This window comes from Bactrocera oleae, chromosome 4 (genome assembly GCF_042242935.1).
Source record: "Bactrocera oleae isolate idBacOlea1 chromosome 4, idBacOlea1, whole genome shotgun sequence".
Taxonomy (NCBI): Eukaryota; Metazoa; Arthropoda; class Insecta; order Diptera; family Tephritidae; genus Bactrocera; species Bactrocera oleae.
In genome coordinates, this window is record NC_091538.1 from 29,749,762 (window position 1) to 29,772,957 (window position 23,196).

Sequence of the window (23,196 nt, forward strand, 5' to 3'; positions counted from 1 at the left end):
TGCCAGATTTGTCTGTGGCCCATGTGCGTTCCGAACGCTGGGAGTATTGCTCGCTAAGTAAGGCGACATCAATGTTTTTTTCAAATACTGTCTGTTTGAGCAGATCTTGCGCAATGGTTTAAGTTCAGCTGTAATATCCTCATTTTCCTAACGACTTTACCATTTCCAGGTACTTGGGGCAAGCTGTACTCAAAACTGTGTGTGCTCCTTTGCAAAGCATGCAACTAGGATCGTTGATGCATGACTTCGCTACATGTCCACCGGCTTCACAACGTGTGCATAGGGACGATCTGTCTATGGGGTTGCAGCATTTGCGTGCCATGTGCCCTAGGTGAAAGCACCTATAGCAACGAGGAATAGGGGAGTATTCCCGGAGGCGGCAGACGGACCACCCTACCTTAAATTTGCCTACTTTAAGCGCAGCCTTGGCACCCTGCGCGCGCAGGCATATGATAGCTATTTGGGTTCCGTTTCGGGACTTTCGCATACTTTTAATATTAGTTTTCCCCAAAGTTTGTATTCCGCACTCCTTTTTTAGTGCCTCGCATATCTTTTCGGGTGTAGTTACCTCATCCAAATCCTTGCACATAATCATGACGTTGTGGGTTTTGGGCTGTATCACGGCTATTTCCCCGACCACTCCCTCTAAAGCGCTTTGGAATGAGTCTGCTCTCTTTTCTGTTTTGCTCTTTAATTCTAAAAGCAGGTCTCCTTTCAAGGTTTTCCTAATGTATGTGACACTTGAACCCAATTCTTCTAATCCGCTGTCACTTTTTATTTTGCGGTGAATTTCAGCGTATGATACACCATCCTTTTTAGTAAGTATGATGGCGTCTGGCCTCGATCTGATTTTCTTTTCGATCGGTCTTCTCTTCTTAACGACGTCCACCCATGTTTCGCCTCCGCCAGGTATAATCGTGGTATCTCTAGGAATTAATTCCGCTGCCTCGTTGTTAGTGGGCTGCGCCGCTTTGGTTGTATTTTCCGGTTTTTTTATGGGTGGTAAAAACCTAAAGCCTCACGCATTCTTTTCGGGGTATTTACATCTTTACCCATAGGGGATACCTGAGATGCTTTCCCTACCATAATTATTTTGGGTAGATTCTCACCTTCCTCAGGCTTCGCATGTAGTGTTACTATGCTGCTAACTAGGTCGCGCATTGCCTGGTTTATATGCCTTTGGCCAGCCATCATGCTCTCCAGCTTTTTTATTTTATTACCCAACTGGTTAAAAATTCGGATAGCTCCACTACTTGGTAGGTCCTCAGAGAGTTTGCCACCTCTAATTGTATGGATGGCATTTTCGCATTCTTTTGTTGCTCCAGCAGCGGGGGATAACTCATTATTCCCATTAGGAGGAGTTCTCATGATTTTTGAATACCTTTTAAATGGATTCTCTGGAGTGTACCCACTACTGTTCTCAGAGATAATACCTCACTGATCGAAATAGTTGGAATGTATTTACGTTCAGTCAGTGCCACTAAAACCTTGCGTATATTTATGCGTCAAAAATCAATATGGCATCTAAAATATTTTTCCGTGACTCGCACAAATCTGCGTCAATATGTATGCATGCTCACATATTATATAAACATACATATTTACGATGATTTGTGGGCAAATTTTACGATGATTTTCAGCTCGAGTACCGGCTGATTTAGTAGTTATTCTAGTTTGTTTACCCTTACAGCATACAATGAATCCAATGTTACTTGCGCCGTTGAAATTAACTCCAAAGAATTTGCACCTGCTTCATGCTGTTCTTGTAAATATGTGCTTATCTTCAATGCCGAAGCTCAAAACTGTCAATAGCTGTCATTGCTTTTCCAATTGGAATTTGGCACAGTCTAATATAATCGGTGTTTTGCATTACAAAAATTATATACATTGCCTTCAAACACCACCTTTTTGTTATGCTTTGTTATTTGCCGCACCGACAAAAGATTAGCGCAAAGGCTGGGAACATATTCTACATTCACTTCCAATAATCGAAAATGTATTAAGTTCCATAACTAAGCCGCAAATTAAATTATAAAACTTAGATTTGGCACCACGAATCGTATTAAGAAGGGGTACGCGTGGTTTGAAAATCTTTAAAAAGTGGGCGTGGACCGCCCCATTATAGGTTTAATGTACATATATATCTCCTAAGCCATTCAAGCTTTATCCCCCTAATTTTCACAGAACAAATCTTTTCACATCTCTTAAGACAATGTGAAACTAGGTGAAATCGGAATATAACCCCGTCCACTCCTTATATAAAGGTTTTGGTTAAAAACTACTAAAATTGCGATAAATCACCAAATAAATGAGTCAGAGATATTAAATTTTACATCCGGGTTCATGCGAGAAGGCACCGCCGACATTTAAGTAAAATCACATATCTCAAAAACATTCGGTACATAACATTACCCCCACATTTTCTTTCCCTTATAACAGAGTTGTAAATTCCATATGATTCTTTTACTTCCGAGTATACAAACCAAGAAGCAATGACGGAATAAAACTTGCACGAATAGTGCCTTTAAGATTTCCCACCTTATGACTAAAAATTGTCAAAATAGGATCATAACTGTTCAGGCCCCCAGACACCGAAGATGTGGACCCAGTGCATATGGCTGATTGTGTTTTTCTAATAACGGTGCGTCTTTATGCTTAAAATGTATAAAATCGGGTGAAAACTTACCCAGCCTCAATATAATCAATACCAGGATTTTCAAACATCGGTTGATTTTACACCTCATATATTGGTCAATAGTATATATATTAATGAAACTGAGTTAGAATTTTTTTCTGGTAATAATATTATATGTCATAATGTCAAAAATGGATCAAATCGGGTCGGGTAGTATTGAGTTCCCATATACCTAATATAAGAGTTTTAAACTTCCGGTTGCCTTAAAACCACATACTATATCGGCGAATACGTAAGGTACTCCCACATTATCTATAATGATATAAACCTTATATCCCTAATACTATGTTTGCACCGATACAAAATTCGTGTTTTCAAAAAGAGGTTTTCACGCAAAATCTTGCGTTTTCATCCATACAAAATCTGTCAAACGAAAACACAGTTTTCGCTGAAAACCCCTTGAAAACTTACATTCCACTCATTATAATCGGTGCCTGCTCTAGTTTATTAGAAGACATATTTTGCCAGCCCTAAATGTCAGTTGAGAATTTGTTTACATTCCATAATTGGCCTAAACGTACTCTAGAAGAAACTGCAGAAGATATTTCACTTCTGATAGCGTTTCAGTCATAACTGACCATTTTCAGCTATGACGGATTTATGGTCAGCAATGACTCAGAAAAAGACATAAGAGTGAGCAGTATAGATATATAGTGAATCACTTCCGAATACCCATGTGTTAAAGAGAGATGCAAACTCACACACATACGATTGTTCACATCAGTTTTTGCACAAGAAACTTTGTTCTGCGCGCTGACAAAATTTTTTCAGCTATGACTGTCATATTACCCATCAGATGACCGTCACTGTTCTTGTAGGGTACATAACAAATGTAAACAAATAGATGTGTGAACTTTCAATGAAAACTCTCGAAAACACACAATGTCGGTCAGAACGACTTTTATTCCACAATCCAAGTTTTTTCAAGAGGATTTCAATTCGGTGTGAACATAGTATAACTCAATATAATACATTTAGCTTCTTTGGTTGAGTTTATATCACATAAGTACATGTATCTCATTTGAAGATGATTATAGTATAATTTTAGCCGATGTGAAGTAATATATAGCAATAAAATTAAATGATGACCTATAATATAACTTAATAAAATATTAAATTTGATTGTATTTCATTCTCGATTTCGTGGAATAATAAAGTTGCAAGAGTATAAAATGTTCGCTTACGAATGAACTTAGCCCTTCCTTACTCGTTTATTTTATTGTTATTAGTGGTATTATATTGTTGTTTTTAACTATTGTAGTTTGTTGTTTTTTTACATATGTTTGAAATTTGGAATTGTTATATTTTTCTCAGCACATGTGTAAGAGCTATGCTTTAGTTATGTTCACGTTTAAATTTTGTTTTTGTCACTGCACTTTTGCTTTATAAATATATAGGTACACTTATATATTATATATATATGTATTATATTAAGCACAATACTGTGCTTTGTTGTTTTATGCAATATAATTCACATAAATTTATTTAAATATTAGGTTCTTGTGTCAACTTTGTTTTTCGTCCGGCCCTGTTATATATACTTGTAAATATATCATTTGTTGTTGCCGCACTTTGTTGTTTTACTTTTTCACCAAACTTATTTAATTTTTTGTAAAAGTTCGATAGTGATTTTCGGTAAAGCTCAAAGAACCATGTTTATATTTGAACCCAATATATTGCCAAGCAAACAGCTCTTTATGTTAACTTCAATAGGTAACACCCGCATGATAGTTTAAAATAACAAGTAAGTAAGGGTTAATTTTGGGCGTCACCGAACATTTTATACGCTTGCAACTTGCAAGGATCAAAGCCAGCGAAATACCTTCAGTTGGTGGCAAAACTTTATATTAAACAAGTAAGGAAGGGCTAAGTTGGGGTGTAATCAAACATTTTATACTCTCGCCACCTACAAGAACCAAAGCCGAATAAAACTATTTTGGAATTGCAATAATATATAATATCTGACAGGTTGACCAATATTTTCGGTAAAAAGTTCGCAATAGGAACTTGGCTCCACATGTTCGGTATATGGACGCTTGAATAGTCCGACTTGGACAATTTTTGGTCATAAGGTGGCACACCTCAAAGGCACTATTAGTGCAACTTTTATTCCATTATATTAATTGGTGCTTTATTTGTATACTGAAATGTGTAAGAATCAGATGGAATTTAAAAGTGTGTTATATGGGAAGTTAGTTGTAGTCTGATTTCACCCAGTTATGCACTGTAAAATAAGAATGTCAGAACAATGTTACGTACCGAATTTGGTTGAAATCGGTCGATCAGATCCCGAGATATGTGATTGTCTAATTTTACCCGTTATTTGGGGAGTGTGTGTTTATTATAGTTTTAAACCCCTTTTTAAAAAAGCCCACAGCTGTCCCTTACTACTACAATCCCCTGTGCGAACCTACAGTTTTGTATCTTAATTTGCGGCTTCGTTATGGCATTTTATAGATTTTCTATAAATGGCGTTTTGTTAGCGTGGCAGTGGGCCGATTACGCCCTATTACGAACTCGTTCTAACTTTTTTGACAGCAAGATTCAGATATTAGGGTGTATCATTATTGTCACGGGTGGATCAGTGAATGAACTTTTCAAACCCGTTAAGTAGTTATTCAATTCAAACAAACAAACAATCAAATATTTCCTCGTTGTAATAATATACTTTCATATAAATATCTCGGTTATTACCTTTTAATACAAATGAAACCAAGTGAGTTTATGACTTATGTTGGAAGTGAAAGGAAGTTGCATAATATGATTATTACTTTGCCGCTTTCGTGGAATAATTAATATGTAATCATTTGTAACATTATTTAATATAAAAATATTCTTAAATTTATAAGCAGAATTTAATTTCCTTTGGGCTTCAGAATTTGCGAGAGTGTAAAATATTGGGTAACCCCCGAATTAGCTTTCTTTACATTTTCTATATCTTTAACTTTTTCTAACTTTAATTAAGATGTGTTAATTTGTAAACCTATAAATGGTATAAAGGAATTAATAAATAAACTTTCTATAAATATTATCGGAAATACTTTTAAATTTCTTTGTTAATGGTCCTTTATTTTGCAACTTTGTGTTCAATCAAAATAGTTTAATATGTACTTAATTCATTTCATTAACAGTACCTGAAAAGTTAGATGACTTGCAAGTTCAAAAAATTGCAGTTGACTCTTTTTCCTCGCACAATCCCACAAAAACTGCTGCAGTTAAATTCCCGGTTGATATGCTAAATACCTATTTAGGATCAATAATATATGTGGCCTTACTTGTGTCTGAAAAGGTAAGTTTAAAATATTATATGCCATTATTATTAAAATTATTATATATACGAGTGTAAAAAGATTTTCTTAGATGAAGCAAATGATAGTCCATGAATACTATATCTGCGGTTAAAAGGTGACCACAGGGATGCATAAGTCGTGGTTAATATTTTATAATAATATGCAGTGGTCGTCCAGTATAACGAATTTTCGGTTTAACGAATCATCAAAATTATCTTATTGATGTTTCAATATTATGCACCCAAAGGATTTTAATTATTCGATATTGCGAACTCTGCTATGTATATTTTTATTCGCATCGAACTTCGCATTTTTTGTAAAAAGTTCGTAAACTAACGGTAGTTAACCAGCATCTACAGAAACAAGTAAGGAATTTAGCTCTTCCTGTAACCTAACACTTTATACTCTTGCAACTTGCAATGAGCAAAGAAAAAAGAAATATAAACGTATTTTTAATACTCTTGCAACGTGTTGCTACAGAGCATAATAGTTTTGCTCGCCAGTTTGTGTCACCTAAAAATAATCGAGTTGGATATAGGATTATATAACTATATAAATGATCAAGATGTAGACATGAGTAGAAATCTGGGTGACTGTCTGTCCGTCCGTCCGTCTGTGCAAGCTGTAGGTAGGTAGATAGAATGGCTGTCTTACAACACATCCAGGCCGTTAGGAGACCCATTGTGGTACCACCGGAACTTAACTCCTCTCACTCTATTGGTGCCTCTCTGAACCAACCCGTGCTTCTGATGAACTTCATCAGTTTGACAAGTTTTATCTCTGCAACCCCCGATACGCCGTCAAGAAACCCTTCACCGAGCCTTGCAATCGCATAAAAGATGTTTAACGGTCTCCTCCTCTTCTACCTCCTGACAGTCGTCATATGGCGTTAGTATTCTACTGGCTTGTCTGCCTATTAGACAGTGGCCTGTTAGTACTCCTGCTAGAGTTCTTATATCACCGTTTGATGTTTAATAGTCGGCATGTGCGGCCCATATTCCAATTCTGCTAAGTTTGACTGTATTTTGAGCAAGTCAGGGATTGATTCCATTAAGACTCTGCAATGTTTATAACATGTTTGTCAATTAAATATCTATAAATAGCTAGAGGCATATATATTCTACTTTTCCAGGCTCTAGTTGTAGGATGGTGCATGTTCTGGCTAATTCATCTGCTACACAGTTCGCTGGGATTTCACTATGTCCTCAGACCCATCGAAAGTTTATCCTAAAATAGGATGTTGATCCACTAAGAGCTCAAGGCATTCGTTCACTAACTTAGACGAAATCCTAAGAGACTTAATTGATCTCAAGCCGCCTGGCTTTCTGTGTATATAAATATATTTCTTGTTGTGAGCATATTCCTTGTCAGTACAAGAAGGCTTTTTTAATTGCTGTGAGCCCACTCCGTGTCAGAACAAGAAGGTTTTTTTGATTGCTAGACGGAAGGCGATTTTGATATCTAGTTTAGCAGAAAAGACATCGGCGCCCCTCGATTATCTAGTTTCAAACCATTCGTATAGATATTTATTCCAACTCTAGGAATTGAATCTGTGATAATGGGAAGAAACAGGAAATTTCTAAATCCCTTAGTCTAAGACCTAACTTCGCTGTAATTTTTTACAAAAAGAATCTTCGGCAGTAAGTGTAATATTACATTTATCGCCTTGCTTGGCGTTGTTCTAAGAGATCCACTGATTCACATACTGGTTGCTCTTTGTATACTTTTCATATTTCTTAACCGTTATTGGTCACCATACCAATATATCGTAAGTCATAATCGGCCTTACAACTGCTGTATACAGCCAGTGGGTTACTCGAGGCGTTAATCCCCATCTGTTCCCCACCATTCATTTCACGTGTAAAGTACTGTAGCTGCTTTCTTTACCTTTCTTCATAGTTTGGTTTCCAAAAAAGCTTCCTGTCCAAAATTAGTCTCAAGTAACTTGCCTTATCTCCCATCACTAGCCTGGTACCATTTAATAATGACGGCACGATTTGTGGAATATTGTGTTTCTTAGTAAACAGTACTAGCTCCGTCTTGCTAGGATTCAGGTTCATTCCGCTTGATACGGCCCATCGATTAATATCATTTAATATTGTCTGCATAAGGCTAGCAAGAGTATTCGGGAATTTGCCTCTAACGGTAACTACCATATTGTCAGCGTAGGCCACAACAAGTACCCTTTCTTTTCCAGATTCACAAACATTTTGTTCATTGTTAAAATCTATATAAGTGGAGATAACACGCTTCCTTGGAGTGTACCCCTTCCGACAGATCTGTACATCGTTGATGCTCCTAGCGTTGAAATAGTTGACCTGCCCAAGAGCATCTGTTCAATTAATATCCTGTAAGGCTCAGAGATGCCCAAATATTTAAGAGCGCTTAGTATGGCCTTTAGCTGGCTGTTGTTGAAAACGCCTTCTATGTCTAAAAAAGCTACGAAGGTGTATACTTTTCGATATCTGCTACCACTGAGTTTAGTGCCTTTTACGGAAATTTTCTTAGAATACTCATACTGCGTAACTGTTATTTTTACTGGGTTTAGTTTGCTCCTTATGTATAATTCAATAAGCCTTTCCAATGTTTTTAAGATAAATTAGGCAAGACTTTCTGGTCTGAAATCCTTTGGATTGTGTGTGAGCTTTTGTCCGCCTTTGGTATATATATCACCTTGACTTTGCTCCATAACGAGGAAATATAGTTTAATAGCAGTATCGCTTTAAACATGGTTGTTAACCGGTTTATTATGTGGCTCTGGAACTATTGTAACTGAGCCGAGAATAAACCGTCTGATCCCGGCGATTTGTAGGGCTTAAAGCTGCCTATCATCAGTGAGACAAGTTTTATCCGTTTATCTCCAACACGTCGTCAAGAAACCCACGACTGATGGCTGCGACTTTTTTCCTATATAATGCTGCGCAGTCGCATAGAAGATGTTGAATGGTCTCCTACTCTGCTATTTCCTGACAGCTTCTACAATAGTCGTTATATGGCGTACCAAGTCTACTTGCATGTCTGCCTATTAGACAGTGGCCTGTTAGTACTCCTACCAGAGTACTTATATAATTCCGCTTGAATTTTAATAATCGGCATGTGCGGCTCATATTCCATTCATGCCACGTTTGCCTGCTAGTTGAGCAAGTCAGGGACTGATTCCACTGACGCTCGGCTATGTTAATGACATGTTTGTCGATTAGGTATCTACACCTAAGCCTGGGACCCATTGCAAGTTTACCGTGAAATAGGATGTCAGATCTGCTAGAAGATCATGGCATTCTTTCATTGCCTTCGACGAAATCCTATGAGACATCAGAGATTTCAAAGCCGCCTGGTTGTCTGTATATATAGATATATTCCTTGTTGTGAGCACACTCCTTGTCAGTAGAAGAATTCTTTCTTTAATTACGGAGACCTCCGCTTGGAAAGCACTGCAGTGGTCTGGTAACCGGAAGGCGATTTTCCCCTTGTTACTAGCGTCTAGTAGAGAGGATTCCCTCAGTCTCAGAGCTGACTTCGCTGCCATTTGCTTGCAAAACAGATTTGTTGGTAGTAAATGTAAAATTACGTTCGCTCCATTGATGCAAATACTGGCTGCTCCTTGTATACTTTTCATGCTTCTAATCGCATATTTCTTTCCTGTAATTGGCCACCATACTAATATACCATAAGTCATAATCGGCCTTACAATTGCTGTATAGAGCCAGAAGGCTACCCGAGGCGTCAGTCCCCATCTGGGCCCCACCATTCTTTTACACGTGTAAAGCGCTGTAGCTGCTTTGTTGTTGTTGTTGTAACGGTTACCTAGTTCCCGTTTGGGTGATAAATTCCAGATTCGTTGTGCTAGATGGGTGGGGTTTGTTGGGCATGTAAAGAGGTGGTTAGTGTCATGCGGATACTCACTGCACGCAGGACATGTGTTTGGTATGTCGGGGTCTATTCTGGATAAGTAGGAGTTTAACCTGCTACAGTATCCAGAACGAAGTTGCCCGAGGGTCACTCTGGTTTCGCGAGGCAACTCGAGCTCTACGTCTGCTATGGGTAGTGGTTTGTCTCGTAATACGCCATTCACTGAGAGGGAGTCGGTGAAGGTGTTGATGGCTCCACTGTGAATGGCGGTCAGTGCCTGTCTGAAGTTCGTTGCGTCCGAAGTCCGGTCGGCGTACTGCCTAATGTCGTCGACGTAATCAAGGAAAGACCTCTTGATGTTCCTAGGAGGGGGCTCCGCTACAAGCAGGCGACTACAGGGGTGGTTTCTACGAAAACACCCCGGCAGAAACTGCTTGGAAAGGAGTTCGTTGTGTTCCTTAACCGGAAGCATACGGACCTCACTATGTAGGTGTTCGACTGGAGACATCAAGAGGCATCCCGTGATAGTCCGGAGTGCAGTGTTCTGACAGGTCTGAAGCTTCTCCTTCTGCTTGTCACTGCATCCAGGCGACCATATTGGGGCTGCATAATTTAGGACCGGCCGGCCGATTGCCCTGTATGTTGCCAACAACGTTTCTTTGTCTTTTCCCCAACAGCTGCCGGCAAGCGACTTGAGGATTTTGATGTAGCTCTGTACTTTGGCAGTTATCGCGTTCGTGTGAGGAGTGTGAGGAAAGAGCACAGACTATCCAATGTGATGCCTAAAATTTTAGGGTGGTACGCGGGTGGCCGGGGGAGTTTCGAAATATAGTAATTAAACAGTAGTGGGGAGAAGACACCGCCCTGCGGAACCCCCTGTTTAATTTTCCTAAGTTTGGAGTTTTGACATCGAAACAGTACGGATGAATGCCCACCGCTCAGGTAGTTCATAGTTCACCGCTTCAGCCCTGGAGGGAGCGTTGATTGTTTTAGGTCCTCAAGTAGCGTTGTGTGATTGACTGTGTCAAAAGCTTTTGACAAGTCCAACGCTACGACAATCGTCCTCTCGCAGGGTGGCTTCTGGTTCACGCCATGAACTATCTGGGCGTTTATGACGCTAAGTGCTGTGGTGGTACTTGCACTTTTCGGAAGCCATGCTGATGATCTGCTAGACTCAGGTGGTGAGTGAATGACGGGAGTAACAAGGCCTCAAGTGTCTTCACTACTGGGGAAAGAAGAGTTATCGGGCGATAAGACTCCCCTTTGTTGGCGGGTTTCTTAGGTTCCAGTAGTGGGACCACTCTTCCGACTTTCCACACATCGGGTATTTGAAGAGTGGATATCGACAAGTTGAGGACCTTGATGAGATAGTTTACTCCCGTTGGGCCTAAGTGTTTTAGCATCAGCATTCTTATTCCGTCAGGGCCGATGGACTTAGACGATTTCGCCTTTTTGATGACACTCTGAACCTCTCCATCGGTGAAAGTAAGTGGTGCGCAGTCTTTTGGCATTTTGCGCAGCCGTCGGGTAACACATCGTTTGGCCTTGTCGGTCGAAGGGTGCAGTGTAAACTGCCGGCTAAAATAGCTCGCGCACTTCTTCGGGTCCGAGGAGGCATGACCATTGAATTGAATTCCAACTCGGTCGTCATGTCTCCTCGGGTTTAAAAATTCCTTGACAGTATTCCAAAGCTTACTCACACCGGTGGAGAGATTACAGGACTTCGGGTGCTCCACCCATTTTGTCCGCTTATGTTGGTTTACCATTTGCCGAATCTTCAAATTGAGATCCCTTATTCGGGAATCACAGTGATCGGCATGGCGTAAGGTGTCGCGCTCGTTTGCTAGTACAGCTGCTTCGGCTGGGAAATTTGGGCGGAGTTCCGCGATTCTACCAGCTGGTATGAAGCGAGCGGTAGCAGCAGCGATCACCTTGCGGAATTGACGCTCGCCAACGATGACGCCCGTAGGAATAGGTAGTGCGTTGAAGGTGCTCTCAGTAAATTCTGTGAAGCCGACCCAGTTAGCTTTGTTAAAGTTAACGAAGGTGCGGTTGTGCACAAAAATAAAGTCGGGAGGTTTCTCGGTCGAGATAATTATGGGCAGATAGTCTGATGCAAGAGTTAGCATAGGTCGCCAGGTTATGCTAATTATCAGGCCACCGCTAGCGATGGTAATATCGAGCGAGCTATTACAGGTGCCCATAATTCTGGTGGGGCTTCGTCATTCATTGTGCAGAATGTCAAATCGTCAATCTGTTCCGCCAGCTCTATCCCCCTACGATCATTTGACAGGCAGGAATGCCAAAGATCGTGATGCGCGTTAAAGTCGCCTAGCACCAAACGGGTTTCACCACGAAGTAGCGCATCTATGTTCGAGTGATATCCTGTTGGGCAACATGTAACTGGGGGGATGTATATATTAAATATTTCGAGCTCGAAATCGTCTGACCGGACAGCTATACCCTGACATTCTAGGGTAGTGTTCCTGCGGTCGATGTCAACATCGATTAGACGATATTGCACGGTCTTGTGCAATATGAAGGCTAGGCCTCCACCATTATCTCGCTCGCGATCCTTACGTAAAATGTTGAAACCTGCACAACTCAGAAGATCTGAACGGCTGTTTAGCTTGTTTCTTGGACCGCAGCTATCGTTACGCGCTCCCGGCTCATGAATGAAACTATCTCCTCGATCTTACTCTGGAGTCCGTTGCAGTTGAATTGTAGGAGTCGCGTTTGTCGCGGGTGTCCAGTCGTGATCCTAGGGGTGAGTGGGGTGCGTATTGGTGGTGGTTGTTGCAGCTGTACTATCCGCATGGGCGGTTGTCGCACTGTGGTGTTGATTGGCGACGCCACTGTATGTGATTGCGGGGGTAGACTCCTACAGCATGGGGCAACATACGACGCACTGCACTCTCGTGTGGTGCGCAGACCGGAACACGACAGAAAGTGACACCAGCCAGTACAAGAATTGCACTTGACTGATGTGACATTCCGGCGTATTACGGTCTGCCTACCGCCCAGTAAACATTTTTATCTGATAATTCACTCACCAGTATATGCTCCCTTATGTGGTTTTTGGAACTGTCTGGGAAGTGAATATCCATTCGTAGGCCTAGAGTCTTTTCACTGGATACCGTCCAGCTGTGGTCTGGCTTCTGAAGGTTTCCTATGCTATGTTTCGACTGTGTCATTCTTTTTCTCAGTCGAGGCGCTTCTGCCGTATTCTCGATGTCATTACAAAAAGATTTCCACGAATTTCTTTTGGCCTTCCTTACCTTGCTCAGTGTCTTCCACGTCACTCATGGATTCCATTGGATCTTCCTCGTCTTCACACTTCGATACCAAGTTGTCTATTGCATCGGCGTCCGACTTGTAGGTGAAGACCTTCACTTTTGTGAATCCATAGTTGATTTCATCGAAGCTTTCCGCCAGCGGTTCTAGGGATTCATTTGATAAGAGAATCTGAATTGTGGCTTAATTCGTCTCGATACTAGATTCCGCTGAGGGGTCCTCGAAGGTTTTGACAAATCTCCATCCCCCAGTTGGCAGACTCTGATGAGCTGCTTTATCAGGTCCGGCTGCGATGGTATAGCCGGGATCCATACCCTAGCCCTTGGTCGGGACTTCTTGTATACCGGGGTAGACCTCCCCTATCTTCGCTTTTGAGGCTAACATAGCTGGACCGATTGTAACGAACGCTGCACACTTCTGGGTTTTTTAAGGATCTCTGGACTTCTTTAAATTTGTTTTCTTACTTTTGTTGATTTGGCGCATATTTAAACCCACGAGTATAGCAAGTATTACGGAAGGCGCCAGGTATCCTTAAGCTCCGTTCGAGACTGGGCTATGGTCGCAGGATATCTTAGTTCAGTCCCTGCTTTTGTCGTGCAACTGTGGTATCTATTAACATGCGGCACCCTCAGGGAGGGTTTAGCGGGCGATTTTTGCCGATTTTGCAAGCTGTAAGTTGAGTTAAAATTTAGATATCTTGATAAACCTTGGTACGCTAGTTTTTTGGCCCCGAAAGTAGGCTGATACACGACCACAAAACGCCATAATGCCATAGCTAAGTTTTTCTCAAACCTACTAAATGTGCGATAACTCACTAAGCTTATAAACAAGTCAGAGACTTTAAATTTTATACATAGGGTGGTACAATTAAGCCTAATCGAAGCCAATAAAAAAAATTGGACAAAAACCCATATCTCGGGATCTACTTGACCGATTTAAAACAAATTTGGTAAATAACATTCTCCTGAGATGCCTATGTTACAGTGTGGAAACGCCTACTTCCCATACAAAAATTGTCAAGATCAGACTTCAACTGTGTAAGCTCCCAGATACCGAATATGTGGACTCCAGTTCTTACAGCGAACATTTTATCGAAAATATCGGTCAATCTGTGAGACATATTATAGAAAATCGGAGATGATTCATTTTCAAGTAATAAGGCATTCTATGTCCAAAATGGGTTGAATCGGATCAATAATTCCCTTAGCCCTCATATACCTAATAGAAAGATTTTCGAACTTTCGGTTGACTTTACCATATACCGCATATATTGGCCAATATGTAAATTACAAGTATCTTAATAAAGTTGAGTGGGCGTGTTTTGCTATAATCGACGCATCTGTGTGCCTAAAACAATAATAATAAAATCGGATGAAACCTTGCCCTAGCCCCCATATAACTAATATCAAGATTTTTAAACATCCGGTTGACTTTACTCCATATACTATATTGTTGATGGTATAAGATGTACTAAAACGAAACTCGTTCTTTCTCATATTTTCCCTCAGCAATATGTGGTAATGCCAAAAGTAGATAAAATCGGGTCAATACTACCCCTCTCTCCCATATACCTAATATAATATAATATTTTTATACTTCCGGTTGTCGTTATTCCGCATATATCGGTGTGTATACGATATCGTTTGAAAACTGATTTATGTAGAAAATGTGGTTATAGCAGAAACACCCAATTCCTATATGTACATAAAATAGTTTTTGTTGTTTTCATTGTACAAACCTTATGCCGAATATGTCAGTCAGTGTGTGAGTTACTAGTATAATAGTGTGAGTTACTTATTCATTAACTTAACCAAATATGTTCTGGAATATACATTAATAATGTCAAAGGTTAATGCAACAAGCTTTGACTTTTCTCTGCCCCCAGTATACCCTGTAAAGTAGATTTTCAACTTTCCAGCTGACTTTAAACCGCTTAGGTTGCTCAAAATGTGTGATACTTTAATGAAATTAAGTGGACAAGTTTTCTTTAAAGTTATAAAACTAAATTAATGGTTTAACGCTAAATATGTAAGGATTTTGTGTAAACCTTGGTATAAACCTCATATTCCTAATATAATGAATTTCCATCCTCTGGTTGGTATATTAAATTTAGCCTCTTCGGTTGAATATATATCACATATAATATGCATATCCTATATGAAGATGATTTTAATATAATTTTTGCTGATGCGACTAAAACTAAGTGAGTCTATGACCTATAACATAGTTTAATAAAATAACAAATTTGATTGTAATCCATTCAAGACTTCGTCTAATAAAGAATGTTGAATTCTTTCGCAATATTTTTATACACTCGCAACATGTTGCTACAGAGTATAATAGTTTTGTTCACCTAAAAGTTTTTTGTATCACCTAAAACTAATCGAGTTAGATATAGGGTTATGTATATATAAATGATCAGGATGAAGAGACGAGTTGAAATCCGGGTGACTGTCTGTCCGTCCGTCCGTGCAAGCTGTAACTTGAGTAAAAATTGAGATATCTTTATGAAACTTGGTACACATGTTTCTTGAAACAGTAAGACGGTTTATATTGCAGATGGGCGTAATCAGACCACTGCTACGCCCACAAAACGCCATTAATCAAAAACTAATAAATTGTCATAACTAAGCTCCGCAATAAGATACAAGACTCTTATTTGGTACACGAGATCAAATTATGGAGGGACATCTGCAGTTAAAATTTTTTTTTAAGTGGGCGTGGTCCCGCCCCTAATAGGTTTAATGTGCATATCTCCTAAACTACTAAAGATATAATAACAAAATTCACTAACAGAAAATTTTTTTAGCACCTCTACCTACGGTGTAAAAATGGGTGAAATCGCGTGACAACCCCGCCCACTCCCCATGTAACGGTACTGTTAAACACTACTAAAAGCGCGATAACTCAAGCACAAAACACGCCAGAGACATTAAATTTTATCTCAGGGATGGTATGAGATGACTTTATAGGAACCGCGTTCAAAATTAGACAGTGGGCGAGACACCGCCCACTTTTAGGTGAAAGCCCATATCTTGGGATCTTTTCAACCGATTTCAACCAAATTTGGTACATAACATTATTTTTATATTTCTATGTTATGGTGCGAAAATGAGTGAAATCGAATTACAACCACGCCTATTTTCCATATGACACCATTTTAAATTCCCCTTGATTCTTTCACTTTCCACTATGCAAATCAAGCAACAATGATTATATCGGCGTACAAATTTGCGTGAATAATACGTTTAAAATATGCCACCTTGTGACCAAAAATTCTCTAAATCGAACCAAAACTGTTCAAGCCCCTAGGTACTGAATATGTGGACCCCAGTACCTATAGTTGATATCGGACATTGTGTAAGATATATAATTGAAATTCATATAATAGAATAAATAAATGAAACTATCGATAATAGTATGTCTTTGTTTCAAAAATGGGTTGAATCGGATCAATAGTTCTTGTAGCCCTCATATATCTTAAAAATTATGTGGTTTGACGCTGAATTAGAATGAAATTAGTATATACTAAGTCTAAACCTCACACCTTCATATAATGAATTCCGATTCTCTGGTTGACGTTTGCCACCTAAGCTTATAATATAAAATTTAGCCACTTTGGTGGAGTTAATATCACATTCATACTTATATAAGGTTGTCAAATATCTCCCTTCAATGCTTTATAAAAAGTGTTACAGTGATCGGATTTAGTTAAAATATGCGCCGTTTTGTTCGATGATCTGTTTCCATCTAGACGGCAACTTCATAAAACCTTTCTCGTAGAAGCCCCCCTCCTTGTTTGCGAAGAATTCGGACAGCCACTTTTCACAAGCCTCTTTTGAGTTCAACTTCACACCACCAAGGGCATTCGCCATGGACAGGAACAGGTGGTAATCACTTGGCGCTACGTCCGGGCTATATGGTGGATGCGATAAAACCTCCCATCCGAGCTCCCGTAGCTTCTGACGAGTCATCAACGAAGTGTGTGGTCTGGCGTTGTCCTGGTGGAACACTACACCCTTCCTGTTGGCCAATTCTGGACGCTTCTGGTCGATCGCCTGCTTCAAGCGGTCCAGTTGTTCGCAGTAGATGGTAGAATTAAGCGTCTGGCCATATGGGATGATTCCCTTCCAATTCCACCAAACACACAGCAAAACCTTCCTGGCCGTCAATCCCGGCTTGGCCACTGTATGGGACGATTCACCGGCCTTCGACCACGACCGTTTTCGCTTGATATTGTCGTATGTGATCCATTTTTCGTCGCCAGTCACCATCCGCTTCAAGAATGGGACGAGTTCGTTCCGTTTCAGCAGCATATCGCAGGCGTTGATTCGATCCAGAAAGTTTTTTTGCGTCAAATTATGCGGCACCCAAACATCAAACTTTTTTTTGTATCCAGCCTTCTGCAGATGGTTCAAAATGGTTTGGTGACTAACTCCCATCTCCTGGGCGATGTCACGAGATGCCATATGCCGGTCTAACTCGATGAATTCCATGATTTGATCGGTATTTGTCGTCACAGGTCTTCCGCCGGCTGGCTTATCCATGGTGTCGTTTTCACCGGCGCTGACTCGTCGAAACCATTCCTCCGCGGTTCGAAGTGATAGAGTACCATCCCCCAAAACACCATTAATCTCACGGAACGTTTCTCTAGCGGATTTGCCTTTAACGAAGGAAAACTTTAAAATAGCGCGAATTTCGGCGTTAGTGAACTCCATGTTTACCCGTCTATAACTGTTGAACGCAATATCCAAACTAATCATGCATAGCGTTGTTTTGTAGGTTATGTCAAGACCTTTCAAATTATGTATAGTATTGCCAGATACGAGCTCTGTAGCGCTTTGTACATAGCCGCGAAATTCAAAAGACAAAAAAGCGGAAGGGAGATATTTGACACCCTTATATATATCTCACTTCAAGCAATAAAACTGAGACTAAGTTTATGGCCTTTAATATAAGTCAAGAAGATATCAAATTTGATTGTAATTTAATCACGATATCCTTTAATAATGGATGTTTAATCAACATTTTTTAATATACGGTTTGGAGGAATTTTCTGGTCTTTGATTTTCCCAGCTCACATGTACTACTTATGGCATAATTTTTTTCGTCAATTTGATAATTTAATGAAATTAAATGGACAGTTTTTCTTAAAAATAATGTATATCGCTGCATATGACTGAAATTGGTCTAGACTTTGTTTAAACCTTATAACCCTAATATACTGATTTCCGCTCCTCTGGTACAACAGCAACCTCATATACCCCACATATTAAATCTAACCCCTTTGGTTCAGTTTATATCACATATACCATGTTTGAGTTAAATAGCTTCTTTTTATAAAAGTTAACATTTCGGAGAAAAAAATAGTATTGACACAAAATAAATCTATGATCAATAACATAAGTTAATAAGATACCAAATAATAATCGAGTAATGAATGTTTAATTCTTCGCAACATTTTTATACTTTCGCAACATGTTGCAACAGAGTATAGTTTTGTTCACTAAAGAGTTGTTTGCATCACCTAAAGTGATAGATATAGATTTCTATATACATATATTTCTTCTAATATTTGGTGATAATCAGTGGTTGGGTATATTTCCTCAGCCATCATGTTGAACTTATTATAAACTATACCAGACAACAATGCTAAAAAAGTTTCTTAGAGTGCTGGACTTTGTATAGAGCAAAAAAATCTTTCTAGAAAAACTTGCATGAAATAAATATTAGTAATGTAGTATCAAAAGGGCTAAAGACCCTTTTTATGTGGTTATAGATAAACTGCGACCCCATCGGTTTACATGCTACTGTCTATTATTTCAGTTTTGCGACACATTTTAATATGAAGGTCATGAGGTGAACTGTAAACTCAAGAAAATTACATTTTTACCTAGCGCCGTTGGCAGCTTATGAAAATTTAGATATTAAGACAGAAAGAAGAAAATCTACATACCTGCTCTTCATATGTGTATACCATACTTAATTATATGTAAGTTATTGTTAATTTAGCCTTCATGGGTGGACCCCTCAAAATAGGTACCATAATTCCCCCTGTTTTAGAAAGCGTTTAACAAAAGTAATTTATGGAGGGGTTTTCCGAAAGCTTAGTTTCAATACAATGAAATAAACTACTAATTTCTGAAATATAAATATAACTAAATATTATGTATAATATTATTATGTTAGTGAATAGCTAAGTAATATATAGGTATACAAAAGTACGTAAGCTGTACCAACATGTTGCAAGAGTATAATAAATATCAGTACACTGTGTTTGTAGTTTCAGTTTCACTAGATGTCTTTACCAGCAAAGTGCTCTATACAAACTAATTTAATGTATTAGTTATATAGTGTTTAAAGTATTATTATATACAGTGACGAGTAAAACCTTATTATATACAGTGGCGAGCAAACACATATACATATGTATATATTATTATACCAGTATACCATAGTACCTATACACGGAACAGGAAAGGAGTCATAGCAAGGACTTACAAGGAATTACAGTGAAAGAGAGCAGCACCTAGGATCCAACTTTTAACACCCGGACGGACTGAACTATATAAGTATTATCTATAAGTATTTTATATATTAATCCATTTATTATTAATTAATTATGCATAGATTAAGTAGAAAATCTATATTACTAAGTCGTCTTCAGAATAGAAGACGTATGAGAGTTCTTCGTGCAAATTCTTTATATAGAGATGGTGAGCAGTCACAAAATACTGTAAGTCACGCTAATCGTAGATTAGATTCCGATGCACGTCTGTCCGAATAAATTATCAATACAAATCAACATAGGCGGCAAGATCCGCAAATTCGCTCTGAAGAGCAAATAGGAGATACTCGAGGTCATAGGTCTAGGCATGAAGACCCCGAGGTTCGATCTGTTGAGCAAGTTGCAAATACTGTTCAACATAGAACAAGGCGGCAAGATCCGCAAATTCGCTCTGAAGAGCAAATAAGAGATACTCGAGGTCATAGGTCTCGGCATGAAGACCCCGAGATTCGATCTGTTGCGCAAGTTGCAAATACTGTTCAACATAGAACAAGGCGGCAAGATTCGCAAATTCGCTCTGAAGAGCAAATAAGAGATACTCGAGGTCATAGGTCTCGGCGTTAAGACCACGAGGTTCGATCTGTTGAGCAAGTTGCAAATACTGTTCAACATAGAACAAGGCGGCAAGATCCACAAATTCGCTCTGAAGAGCAAATAAGAAATACTCGAGGTCATAGATCTCGTCGAGAAAATCCTGAGGTACGTTATGATGAACAAAGTAGGAACACTAGGGATAATAGAGAACTTTGCGCAAGAAATCCTGATATAAGGAGAGAGGAGCGTGATAGAAAAACACAACTTCGACAGCTTAGAAGAAGGGATATGAGGGAAGAAATTTTGAATGAGAGACGTCTTAGACAAGGTCAAGTTCGCCTTCGTAGAGATAACCCACTCAATAGACAAATTGAAAACCAAAGGCAGTCCCAACGAATCCGATTAACTAGAGAAAAAAATGTTATAGAAACTGATAATAGTGGAAATTTAACAGATTTCAAAAACATTTATTTCCAAAATATAAATAAAAGCCCTACTGAAATATGTATATGCTGTGGTGGCTTACTACACCAAGTTCGCAAATTAAATTTTAGAACTATGGCGCAAGGTCACCCGAACGCTGCATCCGCCTTCTTTTTAATGCAAAAATTTCCTTAAGAAGATGGAAATTACAATTTTTGTGCTAGTTGCAAAAATGCCATTGTTAGTAAGAACGTTTCAAAAATATGTTTAGCTAACGGTCTAGACTTTCCTGAAATACCGGATTGTTTGAAAGGTTTAACCCCAATTGAAGAACGTCTCATAATGCCTAGATTGCCTGTTATGAAAATCCGTCCGTTAGGATATCAAGGTCAGAGTTTGCTCAAAGGTGCTGTTGTTAATATACCAATTTCTGTTAACAATATTGTGACATCTCTACCAAGGTCCTTTGATGAGGCTCATGTTATACAAATTCCCTTAAGAAGGCGTCTGGAATACAATCATGATTATACGATACCATACGCCCCGCAAAGATTATGGAAGCTTTGCAGTTCTTAGTGAATACCCCTCTGTATCGTGAGCACAATATACGTATTAATGAAAACTGGATTTCAGAATTTAATGACCAAGAAGAAATTCCGTTTGTTGCATCTGCAGAGGATTCCCGATTGGTTCAATCTTTTCATGCGGCACAAACTTCTCATGATAATCCCTCAGGTAATAATATTCCCACGGGTCTTTTACCTTCAGAGCTAAATCCAGGCGGTCAAGAAACTCTTTTGGACAAAACTTAGACTATAACCGTTTAGTTAAAGCGCCAGGTGAAGCACAAAGATCAATTGACATAATTCAAGATAATAACTCAAAAGAGTTGTCAACAATATACGTTGGGCAGAAGCGTACATGCTCTGAAACGTATAGCAAGATAATACGTTCTGAAATTCGCCGTTTTGACAGAAGAGCGTGTACCATTCCAAAGTTGTTCTATGATTACAAAAAATTAGAACTGCTACAAATTAAGAATAGTACATCCATTTGCCTTAGAAAGTTTTCATTTCGCAATCGAGTTACGGGCCAAAATCTATTAAACGAAAACTTTGTTCAAAACTTGATTCAACACGATGATGATTACAAGGTTTTGAAAGGCGTTAGATCCTCACCTGCGCACTGGGAAGCTGAGAAGAAAAAGGCAATCGCTATGATTCGCCAATTTGGGCTTCCAACCTTCTTTATCATTTTATCGGCTGCAGAATCTCAGTGGGTTGAGCTTTTGGTCATCCTCTCTAAAACTAATTTCTTGATTCTAAAGATATTTCGGAAAAGCAAGTCAACAGTTTAACAACCCAAGATAGATATCGCTTAATTCGGTCAGACGCGGTTACTTGTGCTAGATATTTTGACTACCGCTATCGACAAATTCTTAAGCTTTTTAAAGATAACGCCGGCTTTTTTGGAGAATGGAGTTTCAACAGAGAGGTTCCCCGCATGTACATAGCATGTATTGGCTTAACAATGCTCCCAAGATCAACCTTCAAGATCCTCAGACAATCCCTGATGTCATGAGTTTTATTGACAATTATATTTCTACCTATGGTTCGATCAGCCACTTAGAAAATTATTTGGGTTATCAAAAGCATAACCACCGTCGGTCTTTTACTAGGGAAATAAGAGGACAACAGTTTTGTCGTTTTGGTATACCATATCCACAAATGCCTTCAACGCAAATACTGTTACCTCTTACAGAAACAAGTCAAAATTCAGAAAGACACAAGGAAAACTTTTTCAAAATGCAAAACGTTTTAAATTCAAATATGACTACAGAAGACATTTCTAATTTAAACGATTTTGAACATTTCCTGTCTGATAGTAGAATAAATATGTCTTTTGATTACTATTTGTTAGCTTTTAGGTCAAGTTTAACAAAACCCAAAATTTTTCTAAAAAGAAAATTACAGGATCGTTTTATAAACGCTCATAATCCTCTGATTTTGGAACTCCATAGAGCAAATATGGATATCCAATATATACTGGATGCATATGCTTGCTGTTCATATATAATTAATTATATTAACAAGTCTAACAGGGGAATTTCTAGGCTCTTAAATGAAGCTATATCAGAGGTAAATGCAGGAAATTATACTATTAAGCAAAAACTTAAACATATAGGTCACAAATTTATATGCGGCACAGAAATATCTGCACAAGAAGCAGTATATTGCTGCATTGGGCTCCATCTTTCGGAAGCAAGTAATGCAGAAATATTTATAAATAGCTAGAGCGGAACTTCAGAACCTTCCTTCAGGTTCGACTGAAATATTCGTAGCCGGTATTTTAGACCGTTATGTTCAAAGATCCGATCAGTTAGAAACTCTTTGCTTAGCTGATTTTGCATCTAGGTATAAATATTTTAAATCTAGTAGAAGAGCACAAGATAGTAATCATGAAGAAGACGAGAGGGAAGACGATAATTTACCAGAAATCGGGGTTGTCAGGCCTCTTTGAGACGGTAGCGGTTTTGTAAAAAA

The 23,196-nt window shown here is 38.9% G+C and overlaps 1 protein-coding gene across 17 annotated transcripts in view; it reads left to right on the forward strand.

Annotated features, from left to right (window-relative positions):
* Ptp52F (Protein tyrosine phosphatase 52F) overlaps positions 1-23,196 on the forward strand; it is a 922,788-nt gene that overhangs the window by 622,133 nt on the left and 277,459 nt on the right. For all 17 annotated transcript variants that reach the window (XR_011395839.1, XR_011395840.1, XM_070107709.1 and 14 more), the window contains one exon: positions 5,827-5,984. Coding sequence is in view for 15 of the 17 variants with exons in the window: in XM_070107709.1 (XP_069963810.1) it covers positions 5,827-5,984 (158 nt within the window). In the remaining 2 variants the exon portion in view is untranslated. The remainder of the gene's footprint in view (positions 1-5,826; positions 5,985-23,196) is intronic.